The sequence below is a fragment of the Equus quagga genome, chromosome 2 (genome assembly GCF_021613505.1).
Source record: "Equus quagga isolate Etosha38 chromosome 2, UCLA_HA_Equagga_1.0, whole genome shotgun sequence".
NCBI lineage: Eukaryota > Metazoa > Chordata > Mammalia > Perissodactyla > Equidae > Equus > Equus quagga.
In genome coordinates this window covers 158,402,870-158,415,002 of record NC_060268.1, presented here as the reverse complement: position 1 = coordinate 158,415,002, position 12,133 = coordinate 158,402,870, and the positions used below count along the sequence as shown (strand labels likewise).

Here is a 12,133-nt window from a genome sequence, read left to right as displayed (position 1 = left end):
CCTTTGTTCCACGTGCACGTCCCTCACACAGATGTGTACATGGATGTAACCCACCTCCCGTGTACTCAGAAATACATAAGCCTTGTCCACACCTACCCCACATCCACCCCACACACTCTCAGACTCTGCAGGAAAGAGGATGCCGGGTCATTGGACGTCAGCCTGGGAGCCCCTTGGGGCCGGCTGACACCTGAGCCCTCTGGGCCGGGAGGCTCCACCCAGGGGTTCAGGCTCTAATTGCTCCTTCGTGGAGCAGCAATGACTTTGGGCAGGAGCCCTGGTTGTAGCAATTGACATCTGAGCTGCTGGCATCTGGGAGAGGCCTGACAGCAGCCGTGGGTGGGCACAGGCCCAGGGAGCCTCCCCTGGAGGCCCAACTGTGTGACTCATGCCAGGGCTCCTGGGAGGTCAGCATGGAGCTGGGGTGGGCACCTCTGCCCATGTTCACCCACACCCACCTGGGCGATATTTGAGCCTGTCCATCTTAGTGGAGGTGCCTCACAGCCAAGCTAGCAGCAAGCTCTTCTCTGCAGGGCCTGACCCAAGAGGGATCTAAGACGTGAAGCCTCACAGCCCAACTCTGCACATTTCAGGGCTGGAGTGGAAGTCCAGGCCAGTGTTCCTGTTCAGGAATAGTCCAGGTTGGCAGGGACCACCAAGCCATGAAGATAATGAGGGTCTCACCCCAAGTCTTGGGGGTGCAGCAGGAGAAAAGGATCCTAAGTTGCTGCCCTGAGGTGAGGAGATGATCATGGTTAGTTGATAATGTGGCCCAGGTTCCGCAGAAGCTTCTGGTGCAGTGCAGATTTTGAGGTGGAAAGGACTCAGAGGAAGCCCTGGCACATCCACGGGGCACCTAGGCAGTGTGAGGTGCAGAGCATCATGCCACCCTGCCCAGTGGGCACCTCAGCCACATATTTGGCTCCTCAGCAAGTCTCTGCCCGGCTACCCCTGAGTGCCAGGCCTATGCATCAGAGAAGGAGGAGGGCAGGACTGCCCTGTGCCTAGGAGTTTCCCTGGGCAAATCAGTCCAGATCCATCCCTGGCTCCTGGGGGAAGGGAGGAAGCAGAATATGCATGGAAGGGTTCTCAAAGGGTGAAGTGAGGGGGAGAAGAGATGATCCTGCCAGCAGAGAAGAGACCTGAATCCTGGGCTTATGGGGCCCTTGGAGCTGAGGAGAAAGGTCCATGCAGAGGGCTGGTCCCCAAGGTAGCCAGGCGGGGAGAGGAGGAGAGCAAGAGATCAGCAGGCTGGTGGACTCACTTTACACCAGATGAGAAGACAGGCTTGGATGGGCCCAATAGAGAAAATTCCCCTGGAGCCATTGGAGGGGCTTGCCTCCTTCAAACTCTGCTGAGGATGACTTTGGAGCCCAAATTCCAGAAGTAGAGAGAAGGCTTAGAAGACAGTGACCCCAACCATCCAGGAGACCACCAGGTTCCCTGCTTTCCTGGGAAGCCATGGGCTAACACAGAAAAAGGAGGGAATATTCTCCCAGTGGAGACAGAGAGAAAGACGGTTGTTTCAGAGAATGGAGTTGGCAGTGGGTACATGTTGGTGTAGAAAGAGACTGGGAGAGACTGGGCATGGAGGGATCTCGGCAAACCCTCAACAAGACACGTGCTTCCAAGCTCTGCTGTTCGAGGCACATCCCTGTTTTGTCTGATGACAGTAAGATCCCTGGCCCCAGCCTAGGCCCATCCTGGGGAAACATTCTGGGAAGAAAGGCTCCCCTTTGAGGCCAGGGCTTCAGGGTACTTCTTTCCCTACTGGGACTTGGCTTGGCTTTGAGGGGTGGAACTGGGGTGATCAGTTTGGGGGAGGGTCTAGATGAGATGTATTAGGCAACACCTGTGTGCTTTTGCCATTGGGACCTGGACCTGGGGAGTCATGTGAGAGCCTCAGCCTTGAGACCCCCCCCAAAAGTGACGCCAAGTTGGGAATTGTGGGGACTGCTGTTTGGGGCTCTTGGAGGTTATCTTGGGGAGGGACTGCTTACTCAGAGCGATTTGGAGGGCTCCATCCTCACCTGCTGAGATCTGTGGTTACAGATGCCCAGTGGACTGGAGTTTTAGTCTCCAAATTTGACTCATGGTGATGGACCTTCAATCATGAACCATGGTGATTCCTGGGTAGGGATGGCATTGGTGAGGACTCTGCAGTTCTAGTGATGGAAACTGCTATGGCTAAGTTAAACAGCACAGGAAGGTCCTTGGCTCATTGTTATTAGGAAGTCCAATGGGGTGGTCTTACTTTAGCACATCTGGAACCTGGAGCTCTAAATGATGTTAATCAGGACTGACTTTCTCCATCTCTTGACTTTGCTGCCCCTTTATTGACTTAACTCTTGGGCCATCTCTTCCCACATATCCCTGCGATTCCTGTTTTATGTGGGATTTAGGATTCAGAAAGCACCCATGTCAATTCCTGAAAAAAACCCTGAACCATGACAGTGTCCTGGGAGATGACAGACCAGTCAGAAGATGCCTGGCCAGACATGTGCACTCCTGTGGTCAAGGAGGCGGAGCCAGAGGGCAGAAAGCCCTGTGAGATGGGAATCCCTGTCCCGTGGCCTCCGCTTAGGTTCTGGGGAAGAATACCTGGTGCTGGTGCTTCTTGGCAGAGACCGTTGAGGTCCCTGAGAGTGCTCCCCCAGCGGCTGAGAGAAGGAGAGAAGACAGAGACGACTACAGAGACCCCAGGCAGAGACTCCTGCAAGACCATGCCTTCTGGCTTCTTTGGGGCCTCTATCAGCCACAGCGTCTTGAGCAGCCACATCGTTGTGGCCTGGGCCTCAGGGAGGACGGTGGCACTGCCCACTCAGTGGCCCCATGCCTGGTAGGCCCAGAATGTAGGCTACGAGTGTGATGAGGGTGGCCCACGCCCATCCCACTCGGGAAAGACAGGGGAATTTACCTGAATCTGGCAGAGGGCAGGAAGGAAGTCATCCAGCCCAGGTTCCAGAAGGGCAGTGACTCAGCTCAGGCCTCCGAGCCAAGTAGACCTGGGCCTTGAGAGTTCAGACCTCTCATCCAGGACTTTTTCTTTTCTTTTCCTTTTTTTGAAAGATTGGCACCTGAGCTAACATCTGTTGCCAATCTTCTTTTTTTTTTTTCCCCCTCATCTTCTGCCCAAAGACCCCCAGTACATAGTTGTGTATTCTGGTGGTAGGTCCTTCTGGTTGTGCTGTGTGGGACGCCGCCTCAGCATGGCCTGATGAGCGGTGCCATGTCCGTGCCCAGGATCCGAACTGATGAAACCCTGGGCCGCCAAAGTGGAGCATGGGAACTTAACCGCTCGGGCATGGGGCTGGCCCTCTTTTTTTTTAAGACTCTTATTTTAGAGCACTTTTAGGTTTACAGCAAAATTGAGTGGAAAGTACAGAGGTTTCCCATATACCCCCTGCCCCCACATATACACAGCCTCCCCCGTTATCAACATCCCCCATCAGAGTGGTACATTTGTTACACTATTGATGACCCTACATCAACACTTCCTAATCACCCAGAGTTCATAGTTTCCATTAGAGTTTACTCTTGGTGCTGTACATTCTCTGGGTATGGACAGACCTATAATGACATGGATCCATTGTGAAGGTATCATATAGATGTTGTGGCGTTTCATGGGCTTTGAAGAGCTGCAGGCACAGAGTTGTAGAACTCCCTGGAATGGATGGGGCACAGGATACATTCAAGACTAAATCACAGGGGCTGGCCCCGGGGCCGAGTGCTTAAGTTTGCGCGCTCTGCTGCGGCGGCCCAGGGTTTCGCCGGTTTGCATCCTGGGCGCGGACATGGCACAACTCATCAGGCCACGCTGAGGCGGCGTCCTACATGCCACAACTAGAAGGACCCACAACTAAAATATACAACTATGTATTGGGGGGGTGGGTTTGGGGAGAAAAAGCAGAAAAGCAAAAAAAAGATTGGCAACAGTTGTTAGCTCAGGTACCAATCTTTAAAAAAAAAAAAACACTAAATCACAGGCTATTTGCTATCCCAGGACTGTCACACAGGGCAGCGAGGACCTAGTTGAAGACCTAGGAGATGACCCTGGGTTCTGAGGTCCGTGCAGTGGTGAGACTGTTTTCCTCTGTCTCTCTCTGTTGTCATCATAGCAGCCCTCAGGCTGCCTCCTCCACCTCCGGGTGCTAAGCCCAGCTGGGAGTACCTGCGAGGCCCCCCAGCACGCCCCTTCTTCAGGCAGCCACTCGCTGCTGCGAAGAGTGCTGGAGCCTCAGTGATGCCCAGGCAGAAGCTCCACGGTCCCTTGACAGGGAACAGTGCAGATTTGGAATTCATGAGCTCTGTCATGGACAGAAGAGAGAATCGGTCCCAGATTGCTTTGGGAGGCAGAGAAGGATCAGGAAGGGATGGGGACAAAGACAGGATCCTGTAAAGAGTATGTTCTAGAAGGAACTGAAGGCAGTTCAGCAGAGTCCCAAGACCCGGGCTCTCAGAGTACTTTGCTCGGTCAGTGTTTGTTTGAATGATGAATGAATGAACCAACGAACAAAGAAAAGAAAATGAATGAGCCTTTATTATTTGGCCGTGACTTTCAAGTGTCACTTGAGCGTGCAGTACCCACTTAAAAATGTCAGCACACTTAAAGGGCAGCTGCAAGTAGCACCGATGTAAAATTACCACTGACCCGGATGGGAAAGGGGAACAGCGACCACTGGAAGGCATCTGTGAGGCACTGATGCCCGGATGCCTTTGAAAGCAGAGAAAGCAGCCGAACTCCAGGCCAAACCAGCGGTCCTAATGGTCCACTGAAAGACTGGCAAGGGTCTCTGTCTGGCCAGAGCTCCCCTGGCCTTTCCTGCAAGGTGACTTTCACACATTGGACATATTGTTTCAATTTCATTTTTTAATTTTTTCGTCAAACATTTGTGAAGTGTGGGCCGCAGTCCATTGGGCCTCTGCTCAGAGAGCGTGTTGGTCTCGTCTTCCTTAGCGAGGCTGGATGTGGACCAGGCATTTGCCAGGCGGCAGGCTGTCTGGCACTGTGCCCTCTGCGCTGCTCCTTCCCTCCTCTGGGCCCCAGCCTGCCTCTGCCATCCTGCTGGGCTCTCATGGCCCTGTTCTCTCTTGTCCCCTCCACAGGCTGGTGGTTTGTGAGCACTTCTGAGGAGCAGGGCTGGGTCCCTGCCACCTACCTGGAGGCCCAAAATGGTACTCGGGACGACTCAGACATCAACACCTCCAAGACGGGGGAAGGTAAGGGCCTGCACATTCGGGGTAGGAGGGGGGTGGGTAATGGAGCAGGCGCAGGGAGCTGACTGCCACTGGGGCCCTCGGGGATTGGTGCCCACCCCATCCCTGGCCCCAGGAGTGAATCCGAGTCCTCCTGGAGGCAGCTTTCCCACTCCTCTCCCTAAAACCATCAGAACCATCAGAAGGGGCTGTGTGCCAGTCCCTTTCCCCAGGATCCTGTCTCACTGAGGCTGACCCACAAGCTCACCTCCCAGCCCAGGCCTGTCCCTGCTGGCCCTGACGTGGGGCTAAAATTAGAGGGGAAATTCCCTTGGGATGTGGATCTCAGGCTTTGGCAAGTTATGGGCAGAGACTGGGAAGAACAGTCTTAGGACTAGACCCCCAAAGCTCCCTCTCCCTGTAGAAGCCCTGGGTTCCTGTGGGGTCCCCCACAGAGATCCCCGTCCCACACTATGCTCCCTGTGCAGGGATGACCCCAAGGGGCAGTGTGCATACAGCTTCTGCTGTGTGTGTGTTATGGTGCTCAGAGGCCTCTGCTCTGGGTGTCTGTTAGCCTGGCCGAGGGTGCAGACTCAGAGGGCAAGTCTGTGAGTCATTTCTCAGTGTCGCAGGAACCAAAGGGTGGCTCTGGCCCCTGCACCATCAGCCTCTCTGATTAGCTCTGGCCTGGTGAGGGTTTTCTGGATCTTTCTGGTTGCATTTCAGAGAGCCTGCCTCCTCTACCTCCCCAGGCCAGCGCTGGCCTGGACAGCCTGTCTGTGGACTCAGGTATTCCCCGGAGTAGGCTGCCCAAGCCAGTGAGTGTGAGCCACCACTAGTTCCTGGCCCCCTGTTCCTAATGCCTTCCAATCCTCCTGAGTCCTGGCAGCAGGAACGCTTGCCCTAACGGTCAGTGGTGACCATCCAAATGGGCACGTCTGGGAGCCAGGGGGATGGAGGCCTGCCACCCAGGGCTCAGGCCACCTCCAGGCCTGCCCCCCCACCCCATTCCCCACTGCCCAGGCCAAAATACGCAGCCCGCCGAGTGCCAGCTCCTTATTCATCCTTCCTCTAAATGTTGGTTACTCAGCAGGCAGTTGGAGCCCCACCCTTCCTCTCGTGTAAAGGCTTTATTTTGGTCCCTTGAGCAGAGCTGCAGTCCCTGCAGTGCACATCCACCTTGTGACAGGTTTCCAGGGACTAGTCCCCGTCAGGAAGGGCCTGTACGTTCAGGCTGGGTGCCCAGTCCTTCCTGGCTGCTCCCTGAGCCTGGGGTTGAGCCTGCACCCCATCTCACCTCTGGGTCCCTTGCACCTCTGCAGCGCCGGAGGGTCTTGACCTCTGAGCTGGGTCTGGTCTAGTCTGTCTACAGTCGCCAGGCCTCAGCTCCTACCCAGCTCCACATTCTGCGGGGCATCCCAAGGCCTCTCAGAAATAACATTCCCTAGAGGGTGCTGTCTCGCTCAGTCCCAGGTACCTGGCCTAGTGCTTTAAATGCCCTCGCCTCTACCCTGGGAGGGCACTGTTTCGACCCCCATTTTTCTGATGCAGGAAGTGAGGCTTCGAGATGTTAGCTATGTAAGCTGTCTTCGTCAGCCTTGAGCCCTGGTTGGCCTCCTTTGCCCCACGGTCATCACCACTGTGCTGCATGCCTCTCCATGAAGCATTTTGCTTGTAAGCAGTGCTAGAAGAGTGTGTATGTGGAGTCAGAGCCCTGCCTGAAAAGGCTATGTCAGGAATGTCACAGTGGAGATGTTGGGTTGATGATGGGAGGACCAGGACACTGAGTGGGCGGGAGAGAGCCTGAGAGGTGTGTGGACACAGATGTAAGCCTGGTTGGAAGAGGGAGCAGGTGCTTTGCACAGAACAAGCAGTAGTGGGTTGTAGAGAATTTTGACCTTGATGGAGTAAGAATCAGGCAGCCAGTGCAGGTTCTGCATTCAGAGATGTGTGTGCACACACATGTGCACGCAGGGTAACCCTCCTTAAAATAGCTTCCTCTGCATGCTTCTGATAGGACCTGTATGCCACTACCCCTGGCAACCTTTGGGCAGCTGTGAATTCCATCATCACATCTTGGGCATCCCCGCCAACTCTACTGAAGGACTCAGGGCTCAGCACCCCATCCCAAGGCTCCGCTGCTGTGGGATGTCCACCAGTTTCTCTGCCCCCGCAGCCATGTGCCTAAGAGATAAGCCTACCCTGGTCCCCTCTCTGGCCATCTCTACCCCAGGCCTGTTGCCATCCCATCATAGGTCCCCTGAGCCCTGTAGACAGAATTGCAAGCCTTCATCCCCTCAAAGCTTCTGTAACAGCTCATGGTTCATTGCTTTGGAAGGAAAGAGACAATGGCTATTTTGGTTTATTTCTATCATCAGACATTCTGGCATATGTTCATGTTTCTCCTAGAGCCAGGTGTGTTGCATAGAACTCAGAAATGTTAGGGGCCGGCCCAGGGGCACAGCGGTTAAGTTCACACGTTCTGCTTTGGCGGCCCGGGGTTCGCCAGTTTGGATCCCGGGTGCAGACATGGCACCACTTGGCAAGCCATGCTGTGGTGGGCGTCCCACATATAAAGTGGAGGAAGATGGGCACGGATGTTAGCTCAGGGCCAGCCTTCCTTAGCAAAAAGAGGAGGATTGGCAGCAGATGTTAGCTCAGGGCTAATCTTCCTCAAAAAAAAAAAAAGGAAATGTTAGCAGTAGGGGCTAGGAGGGCTTTAGTGGAGGTGCAGACCCTCTCGCGCACTGATGTGGAGGAGGATCCAAGCCTGATGCTGGCAAGGTGCTTTAGTGAACCACCAGATGCATCGCCTCCCAGAGGTGAGGATATGGAGGCCTGGAGAGGTAGCACCTCCACAGGGCCCCAGGTCAGTTTGGCAGAGCCAAGACCAGAACCTGGGTTCCTACCTGTGTCCCTGTGACCCCCAGCTACCGGCGATGACCTGCCTTCCTCCTGGTGGGATAGCCCTGGCACTGGCCCCCATCTGTGCCTTCTCCACTGTTGGCAGGCTAAGGGGCACAGGATCCCAGGGGAAGAACAGCATTGCAGGGCCTAGAGTCCAGGCTCTGGGGCCAGCCTGTCTGGATCCACATGTTGTCTAGGCTCTCAGGTGTCTGACTCAGAGGGTTCCTTCATGACCTGTGCCTGTTTCCCATTTCTAAAATGGGGACAGTGCCAACCACACAGAGCTTTGGTGAGGCTCCAGTGAGATGGTCCTTGTAAATGGTTTAGACCAGGTAAACATGACTACGGTTAAGGTGACCCCTGGCCTGGGCATCAGCTGAAGCTCCTCTAGAGAAGTCACACACACCCGCTCGGAGCCCTGCTGTCAGAGTTCCTCCCAGTCTGGCCTCACCTCCAGGCCTGGTTTATTTCCACAGAGCCCAGTCAGTCCCTGTCAGGTGGTGTCGACCCCCATGACAGATGAGGAAACAGAGACCAGAGAGGGACAACAGCCTGCCCGGGGTGACACAGTAACCTGGCAGCGTAGCCTGGACCGAATGCACACCTCCTAACCTTTGGTCCACACCTCTTGCTTAGGAGCAGGAGGTCGCCCAGGGCGCTCTCCTTCCGGGAAAGTGAATTCTTCCCAGGAGGGCTTGCTGGGCTTTGGCCCAGGGGTGTCTGGACAGTTTTACTCTAACTGCTGGCCTCCACCAACCCCAGACCTGGCCTGGCACCCTCCTTCTGCAGGGCCAGGAGTTGGGGGCCGGTTGGCATGCTGGAGCCATGGTGTGGTGTCCTTTCCAGCTGGGTGTCCCATAGGAAGGCAGGGGGCATCTGGAGCTGGGCCACTGCCACCCGAGGACCAGTGCGGATGCTGCCCCAGAGAGGGTGGTCTAAACAAAAGGTCTGAAGCAGTGAGCAGCCAGGAGGCAGGTCCTCTGTCGTCAGAACTCCAATGGATGGCATGTGGAGAAGTGAAAAGCCAAGGCGCGGGGCCACCTTTGCTGGGCCCTGGGGATGCGGAGACTCAACGTCTTTGTCTCAACAGCCTCACTCCAGTGGGAATGACCGAGAAAGCAGAGACATAAACAAACCCAGAGCTGTAAGAGCTATAATCTCTGTGAGGAAGGGGCCCCAAGGCTCTCCTGGCCACATTTATTCTTCCACACGTGGTACTGGCAGACGGTGGCTGGTTCCCAAGTGAGACTTGGTGAGTGGGTGAGTGGAGAGCAGATGGACGTAAGGGCCGTGCGCTGGGGCCCCAGGCCCTTGCGGGAACCGGCAGAGCCATGGCGGGAGCATGAGCTCTCCCTGGGGCTGCAGCGGAGGGCCGTCCTTGCACCAGGCTGGAGCCAAGGCCTGTCTCCACCTCTCAGGTGCTGGGATTGTAAATTCGTAGCCCCTCCCAGGTTCAGGGGTGTAACCCCCGGGGTTTGGCTTTGGTTGAGTTGTCCCCCACATGCCAGCGTTGTCACTTGTCACATCTGTCCCCATCCAGCAGGGGTGTGCCGGGAGGGCTCCGACCAGGAGCTGATGACCTGGGCGTGTGAACCTTCCCTCCCTCCATCCCTTCCCCGCCCCATCCCAACCCGTCTCATCCTCATCTCCATTCTCTCTGCCGGTTCCTGTCGCCCGCGTGTTCCATCGCCATCTCCCGCACCAGTGTCCAAGAGACGCAAGGCCCATCTGCGGCGCCTGGATCGCCGGTGGACCCTGGGCGGGATGGTCAACAGGCAGCACAGCCGAGGTGACTGTGGGAGCCAGCTTGTCCTCACCCGCAGCTGCCACCTCTCTCTCTCTCTCTCTCTCACTAACGCCTCTCCTCCTTTCCGGGCTCTACTCTGCTCTGCCCAGTGGCCTCTTCACCCAGATTCACTGGCCAGACCTTTCTCTTACTTACTGCAGCTGGGAGGCTGGGGGGAGGAAGGCGGGCGTGGGGGCTGTTTGGGAATTAGGATGACACTGGGGGCGGCTCTGGCTCCTGACAGCATCCTGGGGGTGGGGTTCATGGGACTTAGGACATGATTGTGGGGGCTCTAAAAGAGGCCACGTTTGCCTTGCAAGCTGCGATGAGAACTGAGTGTGTCTATGACTCTGCAGGGGCCGTCCACTCCCCCCCGCCCTTCATTACCTCCTTCCTCTGGGAAGGTGCTCCCTCAGCCAAAGCTGTTGTAGCAATTACTTAGGGACAGAGTAGGAAGGAGGAGTAGCCCACAGCCCTCCTCCTTCAGCTAGCTCCCAGGAAACTAGAAGGGAGCCAAAGCCAGCCCTGGCCTGGCCCCAGGGCACAGCCCCCGCAAGCTCTGATGGAGGGATCGGGTCCAGTCAGGAGCTTCCAATGTCTCCAGCACTAGCCATGGGGACTTCAGGAGGGGCCCGATCAAGAGGATTCCAGGGAGGCCCCAGGCCTGCCACGTAGGCTGATCAGGAACCAAGACATATGCAGGCGCAGGGCCTTTCCAGTGTCCAGGAGCTGGGGAGGGAGGGAGAGAAGGGGCCGGCCTCTGAACAAACCCCTGAACATCCACAGAGCCCCGAGGCCAGTGAGTGGCTAGTTTCTCCTGCCTCGAGAAGAGCACATCGTGTGTGTTCTGGGCAGTGATGGCACAGCTGGGAGGTGGCAGTAAGCACTGGCCTCTCTAGAATGGCAGGGATGCCCTGTGACTTGTACCCCCTCTCCCAAAGCTTGTTCCTGAATGACTGTAAGACCATATTTTGGTATCTACCCCCAAGCCCTGGGCAGCAGGAAGCCTGGACTCTGGGGTGGCCTCTGTGGCTAGCCCGGCATCAGGCTCAGAGTGCTGGCCGTGAGGAGCCCAGCTTGTCCTGAGGGTGGGGTGTGGGTTGGACCATGGGGTCTGGTGTAGGGCAGGGGGCTGAGTTGTGGATAGAGCAAGAACAGGCTGAATGTAAAGCAAAGGCACCCTAGAGCTAGGAGGAGTGGGACAGCCTTGCTGGGGGGCCAGGCTGGGACACAACCCCCGGCCTTGGCGGTGAAGGAGACTGGGATGCTGGCCTGGGAAAACAGCAGGGAGAAAGGCTTGACCTTCCCCCGTCCCCTCCAGCATCTGCTCCAAACACCATCACACATTCAGCCCCAAATACAACTGCCTCCACAACCACCCAGACACATGCAGCCAGGGAACCACTACCACCCATGCACAGCCTGTTGGCCACAGGCATGGCTGCAGTACACTCTCCCATCCAACCCCCACACAACTGCACATCCACGGTCCTGTGCACACAACCACTCACAGATACGCATATGTAATTACACTTATGCAACCACACGTGGACCGTTCCACATATACATGATTTACGCAGTCACAAATACGTTGCCCACACGGCTAACTGCTCATGGCCACTTCATAGGTACAGCTCTGCAGCAACACCACAAGTACACACAGAGCTTCATATATAGTTTCATCTACATAACCCCTTGTGCCACATGTACATAGGTGCTGTATTCACAATTACAAACATACAGTGATATATATAGACACAAATACCCAGCTAAATGCCTCATTCTCTCGTCACCCCTACATATGCAGACACATGCCCACAACTTCTCTCTCTCTCTTAAATAAGAGACCTAAACATTATTTCCCAGTCTTAGCCCTCAGTTAAATCAGGCAGCCAAGAAAAGCTTGCAGAGAGTTGGCTGGGAAAAACGTTGCTACAAACAGCGGAGCTGACGGTGGGGGAAGCAGGCAGTGGATCATATATAACCAGACAAGAGAAAAGCTGTGCCTCCCCAGGGCCTCCACTCCCCATTCCCTCAGCCAACCAGGCCTTGGAATCAGAAGGCCCCTTGCAGTGGGGTTGGGTAAGTTGTGGGGGCCGGGAGGGGAGCCGGGGAGACTGCTGACGGCGGGGAAAGCGTTTGGAAAGAGGAGGCGTCTGTGGTTTGGAACTGTAGGGCTTTTCAGCCCCTGCCTCCAAAACCAAAACAGGCCTGTCCACCTCCCCCCAGCCACCCACCCACCCA

At 55.9% G+C, this 12,133-nt stretch overlaps 1 protein-coding gene across 5 annotated transcripts in view; it reads left to right on the top strand.

Annotated features, from left to right (window-relative positions):
• The window catches only part of SH3PXD2A (SH3 and PX domains 2A), a 244,551-nt gene that overhangs the window by 207,271 nt on the left and 25,147 nt on the right, over positions 1-12,133 (top strand). For all 5 annotated transcript variants that reach the window (XM_046652134.1, XM_046652133.1, XM_046652135.1 and 2 more), the window contains 2 exons: positions 5,107-5,220; positions 9,809-9,892. In XM_046652134.1, coding sequence (XP_046508090.1) covers positions 5,107-5,220; positions 9,809-9,892 — 198 coding nt within the window. The remainder of the gene's footprint in view (positions 1-5,106; positions 5,221-9,808; positions 9,893-12,133) is intronic.